General features: G+C 44.5%; 1 protein-coding gene across 1 annotated transcript in view; it reads right to left on the bottom strand.

The window, feature by feature from the left end:
• Positions 1-8,586: 8,586 nt before the first annotated feature.
• LOC112075045 (E3 ubiquitin-protein ligase HERC2-like) overlaps positions 8,587-11,907 on the bottom strand; it is a 23,437-nt gene continuing 20,116 nt past the window's right edge. Inside the window, exons 6-7 of the mRNA XM_024142098.2 lie at positions 9,261-9,438; positions 8,587-8,991 (exon numbers count right to left, since the gene is read on the bottom strand). Of these exons, the coding sequence (XP_023997866.2) occupies positions 8,662-8,991; positions 9,261-9,438 (508 nt within the window). The 3' untranslated portion in view covers positions 8,587-8,661. The remainder of the gene's footprint in view (positions 8,992-9,260; positions 9,439-11,907) is intronic.

Here is an 11,907-nt window from a genome sequence, read left to right as displayed (position 1 = left end):
GATCTCATAATCTGTGGTTTGTCAAAGTGGGTGATCTCTAATTCTGGTGGGTTGGTAACGGTGGGTGATCTCTAATGTGTGTTGTACGTGGGTGATTCTAATCTGTTTGTCAACGTGGGTGATGCTCTAATCTGTTGTAAGTGGGTGATCTCTAATCTGGTGTTGTAAGTGGGTGATCTTAATTTGTGTTGTAACGTGGGGTGATATCCTAATCTGTGTTGTAACGTGGGTGAGTCTCTATAATCTGTTGTACGTGGGTGATTCTAGCTGTGTTGTAAGTGGGTATTCTAATCTGTGTTGGTAATGCGTGGGTGATTCTAAATCTGTGTTGTTAACGTGGGTGATCTCTATTGTGTTGTAAGCGTGGGTGATTCTCTTAATCTGGTGTTTATAACGTGGGTGGTATCTCTAATCTGGTGTTGAAATGTGGTGATCTCTAATCTGTGTTGTAATGTGGGATCTCTAATGCTGTGTTGTACGTGGGTGGATCTTAATCTGTTGTAACGTGGTGATCTTCTATCTGTGTTGTAACGTGGGTGATTCTCTATCTTGTTGTAACGTGGTGTGTATGTCTAATTGTTGTTGTACCGTGGGGGATTCTGTTTGTTGTACGTGTGTTTTTAACGTGTGTGTGTGGTGTGTGTGTGGTGTGTGTGTGTGTGTGTGTGTGTTGACCGTGTCCTTCTCTGCCAGGTAGCGCGATGGAGTACAACACATCTCAGGAGATTCCATCATGTCTCTGAGGAAACAGACTGCTAACTCCTGCACACATTCCGAAGCTTTCTGTGCTGTATCCCCATGTTTGAATCTTTGGAGGGGGGAGGGGGGGGGGGGGGGGGGGGGGGGGGGGGGGGGGGGGACGGGGGCGGGGGGGGGGGGCGGGGGGGGGGGGGGGGGGGGGGGGGCGGGGGGGGGGAGGGGGGGGGGGAGGCCGCTGGGGCAGACCGCACACGGACTGCCCTTAGGGTTTTAACACGCTACGGGGATTCTCATCTCACAGGGCAAGGTAGGGGACGTTTTAGAACAGGCATTTTGAAATAATTTTTACTATTCGAATTAGTATCATTTGATTGTTAGCTGTTATGTGGTATTAGGTCATTTAACTGGAATCGCAGTAAGCTGTATTAGGTAGTTTACTAGATCCCCAGTAGCTGTATTAGGTAGTTTTATCTAGGATCCCCAGTAGCTGTTTAGGTAGTTTTACTAGGATGCCACTAGCTGTATTTAGGTGTTTACTAGGATCCCAGTAGCTGTAATTAGTAGTTACTAGGATCCCCAGTAGCTGTTTAGGTAGTTACTGGATCAGTAGCTGTATTAGGTAGTTTACTAGGATCGCCCATTAGCTGTCTTAGGTAGTTTTACTAGGATCCCAGTAGCTGTATTAGGTAGTTTTACTCGGAGTCGCAGTAGCTGTATTGGTGTTTACTAGGTAATCACTAGCTTGTTTAGGTAGTTTTACTCGGATCCCCTAGCTGTGTTAGGTAGTTTACTAGGATCCACTAGCTGTATTAGGTAGTTTACTAGGATTCCAGTGCTGTATTAGTTAGTTTCTAGGATCCCGCAGTAGCTGTAATTAGTAGTTTAGCAGTTATCCCACTAGCTGTTTTAGGTAGTGGTATTTAGGATCCATAGCTGTATTAGCGTAGTGTACTAGGATCCCCACTAGCTGTATTAGGGTAGTTTACTAGGATCGCCAGTAGCGTGTATTAGGTAGTTTTACTAGGATCTCACTAGTTGTATTAAGGTAGTTTACTAGGATTCCCAGTAGCTGGTTGAGAATCAGCAGCAACAACTTCCAGGGGTCACATGAACACAATACTAGAACTTAGTTATAGTTCTGCATTCTGTGTTGTAAAATGCTTTTCTGCAGTACATGTTTTGAGCACAAGTTGTTGTTCTGCCCCTCAGGAGCAGCGTTCGTAAGGTAGTCCAGGACACCATGGTGAGAGAAAAAGGCAACATGGTCCTGTAGTTTGGAAATCAACAGGATTACAGGTAGGAATCGGTACTGTTTGGAAAACCTACTGAGATGCAGCACTAGAAAAACAGCGGCTTTCAGATTCTCTTAGTTCATATGTCCAGTCAGCTAGAGATTTCTTCCTACCTCTCTGTCTTCTCTAGCTCTCTCGTCGTGGTTTCAGTGTTTATAAGCAGATATCTGTGTGATGTGGGGAACCATGCTCCACTTTGTATGTCAGTCTTATGTTGGGTTCTCGTCCTGTTAATAGCACCCTATTCTTTATTAGTGCACTACTATAGGGCCCATAAGTTTGGGTCAAAAGTAGTGCAGCTCTAGGGAATAGGGTGCGATTTGGAATGCCCTAGTCTAGCCATTCGCCCTCCCAGAGCTCGGTCAGGCACTGGGCGCCACTGACCCCTGCTGGGCTGACTGGAACGCCTGGTGGATGGGAGCTGTCATTTGAACACATCAACCAATCACTACTGCAGACTCTGCTACGCACTGAGCGGAACAGGCCTGGAGGATAACCATCTTCTTTTCCTCCTAGATCACCCACGTTACAACACAGATTAGAGATCACCCACATTACAACACAGATTAGAGATCACCCACGTTACAACACAGATTAGAGATCACCCACGTTACAACACAGATTAGAGATCACCCACGTTACAACACAGATTAGAGATCCCCCACGTTACAACACAGATTAGAGATCACCCACATTACAACACAGATTAGAGATCCCCCACGTTACAACACAGATTAGAGATCACCCACGTTACAACACAGATTAGAGATCATCCACATTACAACACAGATTAGAGATCACCCACATTACAACACAGATTAGAGATCCCCCACGTTACAACACAGATTAGAGATCATCCACATTCTTCCAGAACCAAGATGTTAAAAATAGAAAACACACACACAATACAATGACGTACCAGGAAGTAAGCCTGGTATATATAATGTTTACATACCCTACATTACTCATCTCATATGTATATGTATATACTGTACTCTGCATCTTGCCATCTTTATGTAYTACATGTARCACTAGCCACTTTAAACTATGCCACTTWATGTTTACATACCCTACAMTACTCATCTCATATGTATAGACTGTACACTATACCATCTACTGCATCTTGCCTATGCCGTTCTGTACCATCACTCATTCATATATCTTTATGTACATATTCTTTATCCCTTTACACTTGTGTGTATAAGGTAGTAGTTGTGGAATTGTTAGGTTAGATTACTTGTTGGTTATTACTGCATTGTCGGAACTAGAAGCACAAGCATTTCGCTACACTCGCATTAACATCTGCTAACCATGTGTATGTGACAAATACAATTTGATTTGATGCCTAGGAGTTCCTTCTTCACAGCCCTTACTACCATCTAGTGGTTATACAACACCAGCCACAACAACCGACTCTAGTCCACAAACTGGGTGGAGGGCCAAAAAAACAACCAAATTTCCACATGCGCCATTTCTGAAAGGTCTGAAGACCCGTTGTAAAACTGTGCCAGTGTGAACGAGCATTAAAACTCTGCCTCCTGAAGTGTGTGGGCAGAATGTTACCCACATTTACTGTAGAAGCGGGGGCAAGAATGTTGATACCATTACTTTAGAAGTGTGGGGCAGAATGTTTGATCATACACTACTGTAGAATGTGTACGGGCAGAATGTTGATCACATTACTGTATAGAAGTGTGGGCAGAATGTTGATCACCTTACTTAGAGAGCGTGGTGAGCAGAATGCTTGATTCACATTACTGTAAAGGTGGGCAGAATGTTGATCACATTACTTGTAGAAGTGGGGGGCAGGAATGTTTAGACTCTGAATGACAAGTATATACATACCTGTAGAAGTGTGGGCAGAAGTTATCCACATTAACTGTAGAAGTGTGAGGCAGAATGTTGATCACCATTACTGTAGAAGTGTGGGGCAGAATGTTGATCACATTTACTGTAGAGTGTGAGCAGAATGTTGATCACATTACTGTAGAAGTGTGAGGCAAGAATTGATCACATTACTGTAGAAAGTGGTGAGCCAGAATGTTTGATCACTATTACTGTAGAAGTGTGGGGCAGAATGTGATCACTTACTGTAGAAGTGTGAGGCAGAATGTTGATCACATCACTGTAGAAGAGTGTGGGCAGAATGTGATCAACATTACTGTTAGAAGTGTGGGCAGAATGTTGATCACACTTACTGAGAAGTGTGAGGCAGAATGTTTGATCCACATTACTGTAAGAAGTGTGAGGAAAGAATGTGATCACATACTGAGAAGTGTGGGCAGAATGTTGATCCCATATTACGGTAGAAATGTGGGGCAAGAGAATGTTATCACAATTGACTGTAGAAGTGTGAAGGCAGAATGTCTCGATCACATTTTACTGTAGAAGTGTGGGACAGAATGTGATCACATTACTTAGAGTGTGGGGCAGAATTGGATAGTGCACATAACTGACATGCATAGTTTATAGCGAGTAGTTATACCGTCCAGTAGTTACCTGACCAGACAGTTATGAACATTCAGTAGTTACCCACCAGAGTTATAACATTCAGTAGTTACCTGACCAGGTAGTTATAACATTCAGTAGTACCTGACCAGGTATATATAACATTCAGTAGTTACCTGACTCAGAAGTTTATAACATTCAGTAGTTACCTGACCAGGAAATTATAACATCTCAGTAGTACCTGACCAGGAAGTTTAACATTCAGTAGTTACCTGACCAGGAAGTTATAACTTCCAGTAGTTACCTGACCAGGAAGTTAAACGTCCAGTAGTTACCTGACCAGGAAGTTATAACGTCCAGTAGTTACCTGACCAAGAAGTTATAACGTTCAGTAGTTACCTGACCAGGAAGTTATACCGTCCAGTAGTTACCTGACCAGGAAGTTATACCGTCCAGTAGTTACCCTGACCAGGAAGTTATAACATTCAGTAGTTACCTGACCAGGAAGTTATAACATTCAGTAGTTACCTGACCAGGAAGTTATACCATTCAGTAGTTACCTGACCAGGAAGTTATACGTCCAGTGTTACCTGACCAGGAAGTTATAACATTCAGTAGTTACCTGACCAGGAAGTTATAACATTCAGTAGTTACCTGACCAGGAAGTTATAACATTCAGTAGTTACCTGACCAGGAAGTTATACCGTCCAGTAGTTACCTGACCAGGAAGTTATAACATTCAGTAGTTACCTGACCAGGAAGTTATAACATTCGATAGTTACCTGACCAGGAAGTTTCCCACCATTGGTAGGTTTGGAGGTGGACCAGGCAGTTGTGGGCAGAGCCACAGGCCACCCTGTTGATCTTCTTTCCCTGCAACGCAGCGACCAGACGAGGCCTCTGGATGGCGTTAGTGGTCCCGTCTCCCAGCTGGCCCTCGTCATTATCACCCCACGTGTACACTCTCCTGAGACAAACACAAACACAGCTACAGATACCATGGCACAGACACACTGTAGTAGTAGTAGACAGGAAGTAGTAGTAGGACTGGTGGTGTGGGTACTAGACGTGTAGTAGTAGTAGACAGGTGGTAGTAGTGGTAGACAGGTGGTGGTAGTAGTAGTAGTATCAGGAACACGGTTTCAAAACAGACAGAAAACAAACAAATCAGTAATCCCTACCATCTTCAGTGCAGCAGACACAGTGGAGTGACCCCGTTGCTATGGCAATGACCTTCTTCCCCTGCAGGCCCTGGACCTGTCTGGGTCGCCGTACGTGGTCATCAGAACCGGACCCAGCCGGTGGTAGTCACCTTTACCCCTGAAAACACACATCCATTTATACAGGTGGTAGTCACCTTTACCCCTGAAAAACACCATTCATACAGGTGGTAGTCACCGTTACCCCTGAAACACACATCCATTTATACAGTGGTAGTCACCTTTACCCCTGAAAACACACATCCATTTATACAGGTGGTAGTCACCGTTACCCCTGAAAACACACATCCATTTATACAGGGTTAGTCACCTTTACCCCTGAAAACACCACTTATACAGGTGGTAGTCACCGTTACCCCTGAAAAACACCATTCATACAGGTGGTAGTCACCGTTAACCCTGAAAACACCATTCATACAGGTGGTAGTCACCGTTACCCCTGAAAACACACATCCATTTATACAGGTGGTAGTCACCGTTACCCCTGAAAACACCATTCATACAGGTGGTAGTCACCGTTACCCCTGAAAACACACATCCATTTATACAGTGGTAGTCACCTTTACCCCTGAAAGCACCATTCATACAAGTGGTAGTCACCGTTACCCCTGAAACACCATTCATACAGGTGGTAGTCACCGTTACCCTGAAAACACCATTCATACAGGTGGTAGTCACCGTTACCCCTGAACACACCATTCATACAGGTGGTAGTCACCTTTTACCCCTGAAAACACACATCCATTTATACAGTGGTAGTCACACGTTACCCCTGAAAACACCATTCATACAGGTGGTAGTCACCGTTACCCCCTGAAAACACCATTATACAGGTGGTAGTCACCTTACCCCTGAAAACACCATTCATACAGGTGGTAGTCACCGTTACCCCTGAAAACACCATTCATACAGGTGTTAGTCACCGTTACCCTGAAAACACCATTCATACAGGTGGTAGTCACCGTTACCCCTGAAAACACCATTCATACAGGTGGTAGTCACCGTTACCCTTGAAAAACACATTCATACAGGTGGTAGTCACCGTTACCCCTGAAAACACCATTATACAGGTGGTAGTCACCGTTACCCCTGAAAACACCATTCATACAGGTGGTAGTCACCGTTACCCTGAAAACACCATTCATACAGGTGTTAGTCACCGTTACCCCTGAAAACACCATTTATACAGGTGGTAGTCACCGTTACCCTGAAAACAACATTTATACAGGTGGTAGTCACCGTTACCCCTGAACACACCAACCATACAGGTGTAGTCACCGTTACCCTGAAAACACCATTCATTACAGGTGGTAGTCACCGTTACCCCTGAAAACACCATTCATACAGGTGGTAGTCACCGTTACCCCTGAAAACACCATTCATACAGGTGGTAGTCACCGTTACCCCTGAAAACACACATCCATTATACAGGTGGTAGTCACCGTTACCCCTGAAACACCTTTCATACAGGTGGTAGTCACCGTTACCCCTGAAAACACCATTCATACAGGTGGTAGTCACCGTTACCCCTGAAAAACACCATTCATACAGGTGGTAGTCACCGTTACCCCTGAAAACACCATTCATACAAGTGGTAGTCACCGTTACCCCTGAAAACACCATTCACACAGGTGGTAGTCACCGTTACCCCTGAAAACACCATTTATACAGGTGGTAGTCACCGCCCTGAAAACACCATTTATACAGGTGGTAGTCACCGTTACCCCTGAAAACACCATTCACACAGGTGTAGTCACCGTTACCCCTGAAAACACCATTTATAACAAGGTGGTAGTCACCGTTACCCTGAAAACACCATTCATACAGGTGGTAGTCACCGTTACCCCTGAAAACACCATTCATACAGGTGGTAGTCAGGGTGTATCGTTTACTCACCAGGTGTAAACTGCTCCGACTTGGTGAGAGAGACAGAGAACGGGCACAGTCAACCTTCCACACTCCCAGTCCAGTCAGAAATCAATCTACAGACAACACAGCAAGAGAACTCAGACATGAGAGGAAAACACACATCTTGGTATGGTAAAACTGGTAGATTATGGCCCAGTCATGTTTTGGTGAGACAGTGTGTACGTTCCAAATGGCACCATATTCCCTCTACAGTGTACTACTTCTGTAGTGCACGAGGGTTGCAAAACTACCAATAATTTACCAAAGTTACTTGGCTTTTTGGTAAATAACAGATCCTATCAACTGTGGAATATATCCTGAAATAACTTTACTAAAATTTGTGAAATAAAATTAAGAAAAGTACCAAGTATCACACCTCAACGTTTATTAATTGTTTCTGTTCACTTGGTCCTAATACTCTTCTGTACCATATGATCCTCTTCTTCGCCTCTAATCAGGGACTGATTTAGACGCCCGACACCAGGTGGGTGATTCCCCCTCTAATCAAGACTGATTTAGACCTGGGACACCAGTGGGTGATTGCCCTCTAATCAGGGACTGATTTAGACCTGACACCAGGTGGGTGATTCCCCTCTAATCAGGGACTGATTTAGACCCGGGACACCAGGTGGGTGATTCCCCTCTAATCAGGGCCTGATTTTAACCCGGGACACCAGGGGGTGATTCCCCTCTAATCAGGGACCTGATTTAACCGGGACACCAGGTGGGTGATTCCCCTCTAATCAGGGCCTGATTTAGAACCCGGGACACCAGGTGGGTGATTCCCCTCTAATCAGGGACTGATTTAGACCTGGGATACCAGGTGGGTGATTCCCCTCTAATCAGGGACTGATTTAGACCCCGGACACCAGGTGGTGATTCCCCTCTAATCAGGACTGATTTAGAACCGGGACACCAGGTGGGTGATTCCCCTCTAATCAGGCCTAATTTAGACCGGGACACCAGGTGGGTGATCCCCTCTAATCAGGGACTGATTTAGACCCGGGACACCAGGTGGGTGATTCCCCTCTAATCAGGGACTGATTTAGACCCGGGACACCAGGTGGGTGATTCCCCTCTAATCAGGGCCTGATTTAGACCCGGGACACCAGGTGGGTGCATATAATTATCAGGTAGAACAGAAAACCAGCAGTAGCCCAGACCTCCATGGGGTAAGATTTGAATATCCCTGATAGCGGGAATAGAGTGCCATTTGGGACGAAACCTGCAGTGTAAATGGACAGGACGGGTCTGGATTGTACCTTCATGGGGACCTTGCAGCCGTCGCTGCCGCCCCGTCCAAGCTTGCCATAGTCTCCATCGCCCCAAGACCATACCATGTCATCGTCAGTCAGACAAAGAGTCTGGGCGTCACCACTACCACACGCCACATCTATCACCCTGTGGCCCTGCAGAGCATCCACCTGGAGAGAGACACACACAGAGAGACAGAGATACACTCAGCATCAGGACATGTTTGTGTGTGTGAGAGAGTGAGAGAAGTTGAGTGGAGAGATTAGAAGGAGAGAAGAAAAGTTAAGAGAAGTGAAGTTGAGGAGAGAAGAACAATTTTGAGTGAAGAGAAGATGAGAGAAGAGATTAGAAGTTGAGAGACGAAAATAGGAGAGACGAAAATAGGAGAGAAGAAAAGTTGAGAAGAGAGAAGTTGAGAGAAGAGAGAACCTTGGCTTACCAGTTTGGGTTTGAGTTGGTCCTCAGAGTCTCCATGCCCCAGGCGTCCGTAGCGCCCCTTGCCCCAGGTGTAAAGCTCTCCGCTGGCCGTGATGCAGGCACTGTGGGCCCCTCCAGCAGCTACATCCACCACCTCCACCCCTCGTAGGGACTCTATCACGCGGGGACGGTCACACGGGCTAGAAGAGGGAGAGGAGAGGTCACAAGTTTGTATTTCACTTTACTACAAGCCCGAACAATGTTGCTCTTACAAATTATATGGAAGTTGAGAAGTGTAGCCAACTGCCAGGGCAATTAACGTGGGGCCCTGCACACTGTGAGAATAAGGCCTGCATTGTCAGTGTTTATATGGTGACATCAGCCACACCACTGTCTGTACGTGTGTGTGTGTGTGTGTGTGTGTGTGTGTGTGTGTGTGTAAGGTTGGACGATGTCAACCTTGATCCTATCGTGATTATGTACTCATAAAACATTGTGATATTTATTTATTTTCCTGTTATTTTACCAGCTAAGTTGACTGAGAACACGTTCTCATTTACACCAACGACCTGGGGAATAGATACAGGGGAGAGGAGGGGGATGAATGAGCCAATTGTAAACTGGGGATGATTAGGTGACCTTGATGGTATGAGGGTCAGATTGGGAATTTAGCCGCCACACCGGGGTTAACACCCCTACTCTTACGATAAGATCTTTAATGACCTCAGAGAGTCAGGACACCCGGCTAACGTCCCATCCGAAAGACAGCACCCTACACACAGGGCAATGTCCCCAATCACTGCCCTGGGGCATTGGGATATTTTTAGACCAGAGGAAAGAGTGCCTCCTACTGGCCCTCCAACACCACTTCCAGCAGCATCTGGTCTCCCATTCCAGGGACTGACCAGGACCAACCCTGCTTAGCTTCAGAAGTAAGCCAGCAGTGGGATGCAGGGTGGTATGCTGCTGTCTAACACAGTGGGATGCAGGGTGGTATGCTGCTGGCTATATACAGTGGTTCCTTCTTTAAAAGTTGGCTCATACTGCAGCACAGCTTGCAGGATACTGCTGTGTGGTACAGCCTAATACAGTGCATGATGTCCTAATATGTTACTGTCAGCCATTGTTGCCGTTAATGTGCGTTGAAACCACCAGAGGGCGTCTTTGAGGGCGTCTTCATGGAGCTTGTTGGCACTTGCTTACTTTCCCAAAAAATCCTCCAGAGGTCCATTCAGGCCAGACGTTCTGATTGGTATACCCTATCAGAGGTCCATTCAGACCAGACGTTCTGATTGGTAAACCCTATCAGAGGTCCATTCAGGTCAGACGTTCTGATTGGTAAACCCTATCAGAGGTCCATTCAGACCAGACGTTCTGATTGGTAAACCCTATCAGAGGTCCATTCAGACCAGACGTTCTGATTGGTATACCCTATCAGAGGTCCATTCAGGCCAGACGTTCTGATTGGTATACCCTATCAGAGGTCCATTCAGGCCAGACGTTCTGATTACTGTGACCGGTTGGGAGTAGTGGCGCTGTACAACGTGAGCGGTTGGGAGTAGGCTTAATGAACTTATCCTCTGCAGCAGAGGTAACTCTGGGTCTTCCTTTCCTGTGGCGGTCCTCATGAGAGCCAGTTCCATCATGTCTTCCTTTCCTGTGGCGGTCCTCATGAGAGCCAGTTCCATCATGTCTTCCTTTCCTGTGGCGGTCCTCATGAGAGCCAGTTTCATCACAGCGCTTCATGGTTTTTGCGACTGAACTTGAACTTTCTGGATTGACTGACCTTCATGTCTTAAAGACTATCAGAAATAATGTTGGTACTTTATTTATTTTGATCTAAAGCCACAAATTAGTGAGTCAGTGGCCTCCATGTAAATAGTATAGTGTGAATATTGTAGTGTATATAGTATAATGTGTATAGCGTATATATTATATTGTGTATAGTGTATATAGTATAGTGTGTATAGTGTATACAGTATAGTGTGTATAGTGTATATAGTTATTGCGTATAGTGTAAATATAGTATAGTGTATATAGTATAATGTGTATAGTGTATATAGTATAGTGTGTATAGTGTAAATAGTATAGGGTGCATAGCGTATACAGTATAGTGTGTATAGTGTATATAGTATAGTGAGTATATTGTAAATAGTATAGTGTATATAGTATAGTGTGTATAGTGTATATCATATAGTGTGTATAGTGTATATAGTATAGTGTGTATATTGTATATAGTATAGTGTATATAGTGTATACAGTATAGTGTGTATAGTATTAGTGTGTATAGTGATATAGTATAGTGTGTATAGTGTATATAGTATAGTGTATACATATAGTGTGTATAGTGTATATGTATAGTGTGTATAGTGTATATAGTATAGTGTGTATAGTGTAAATAGTATAGTGTAGACAGTATAGTGTGTATATAGTATAATGTGTATAGTGTATATAGTATAGTGTGTATAGTGTATGTAGTATTATGTTATAGTGTGTATAGTGTATATAGTATAGTGTATATATAGTATAGTGTATATATAGTATAGTGTATATAGTATAGGGTATATAGTATAGTGTGTATATAGTATAGTGATATATAAGTATAGTGCATATAGTGTATATAGTATAGTGCGTATAGTGTATATAGTATAAGTGTGTATAGTGTCATA

Source organism: Salvelinus sp. IW2-2015, unplaced genomic scaffold, assembly GCF_002910315.2.
Source record: "Salvelinus sp. IW2-2015 unplaced genomic scaffold, ASM291031v2 Un_scaffold2952, whole genome shotgun sequence".
Classification (NCBI taxonomy): Eukaryota; Metazoa; Chordata; class Actinopteri; order Salmoniformes; family Salmonidae; genus Salvelinus; species Salvelinus sp. IW2-2015.
This window is presented reverse-complemented; position numbering and strand designations above follow the sequence as displayed.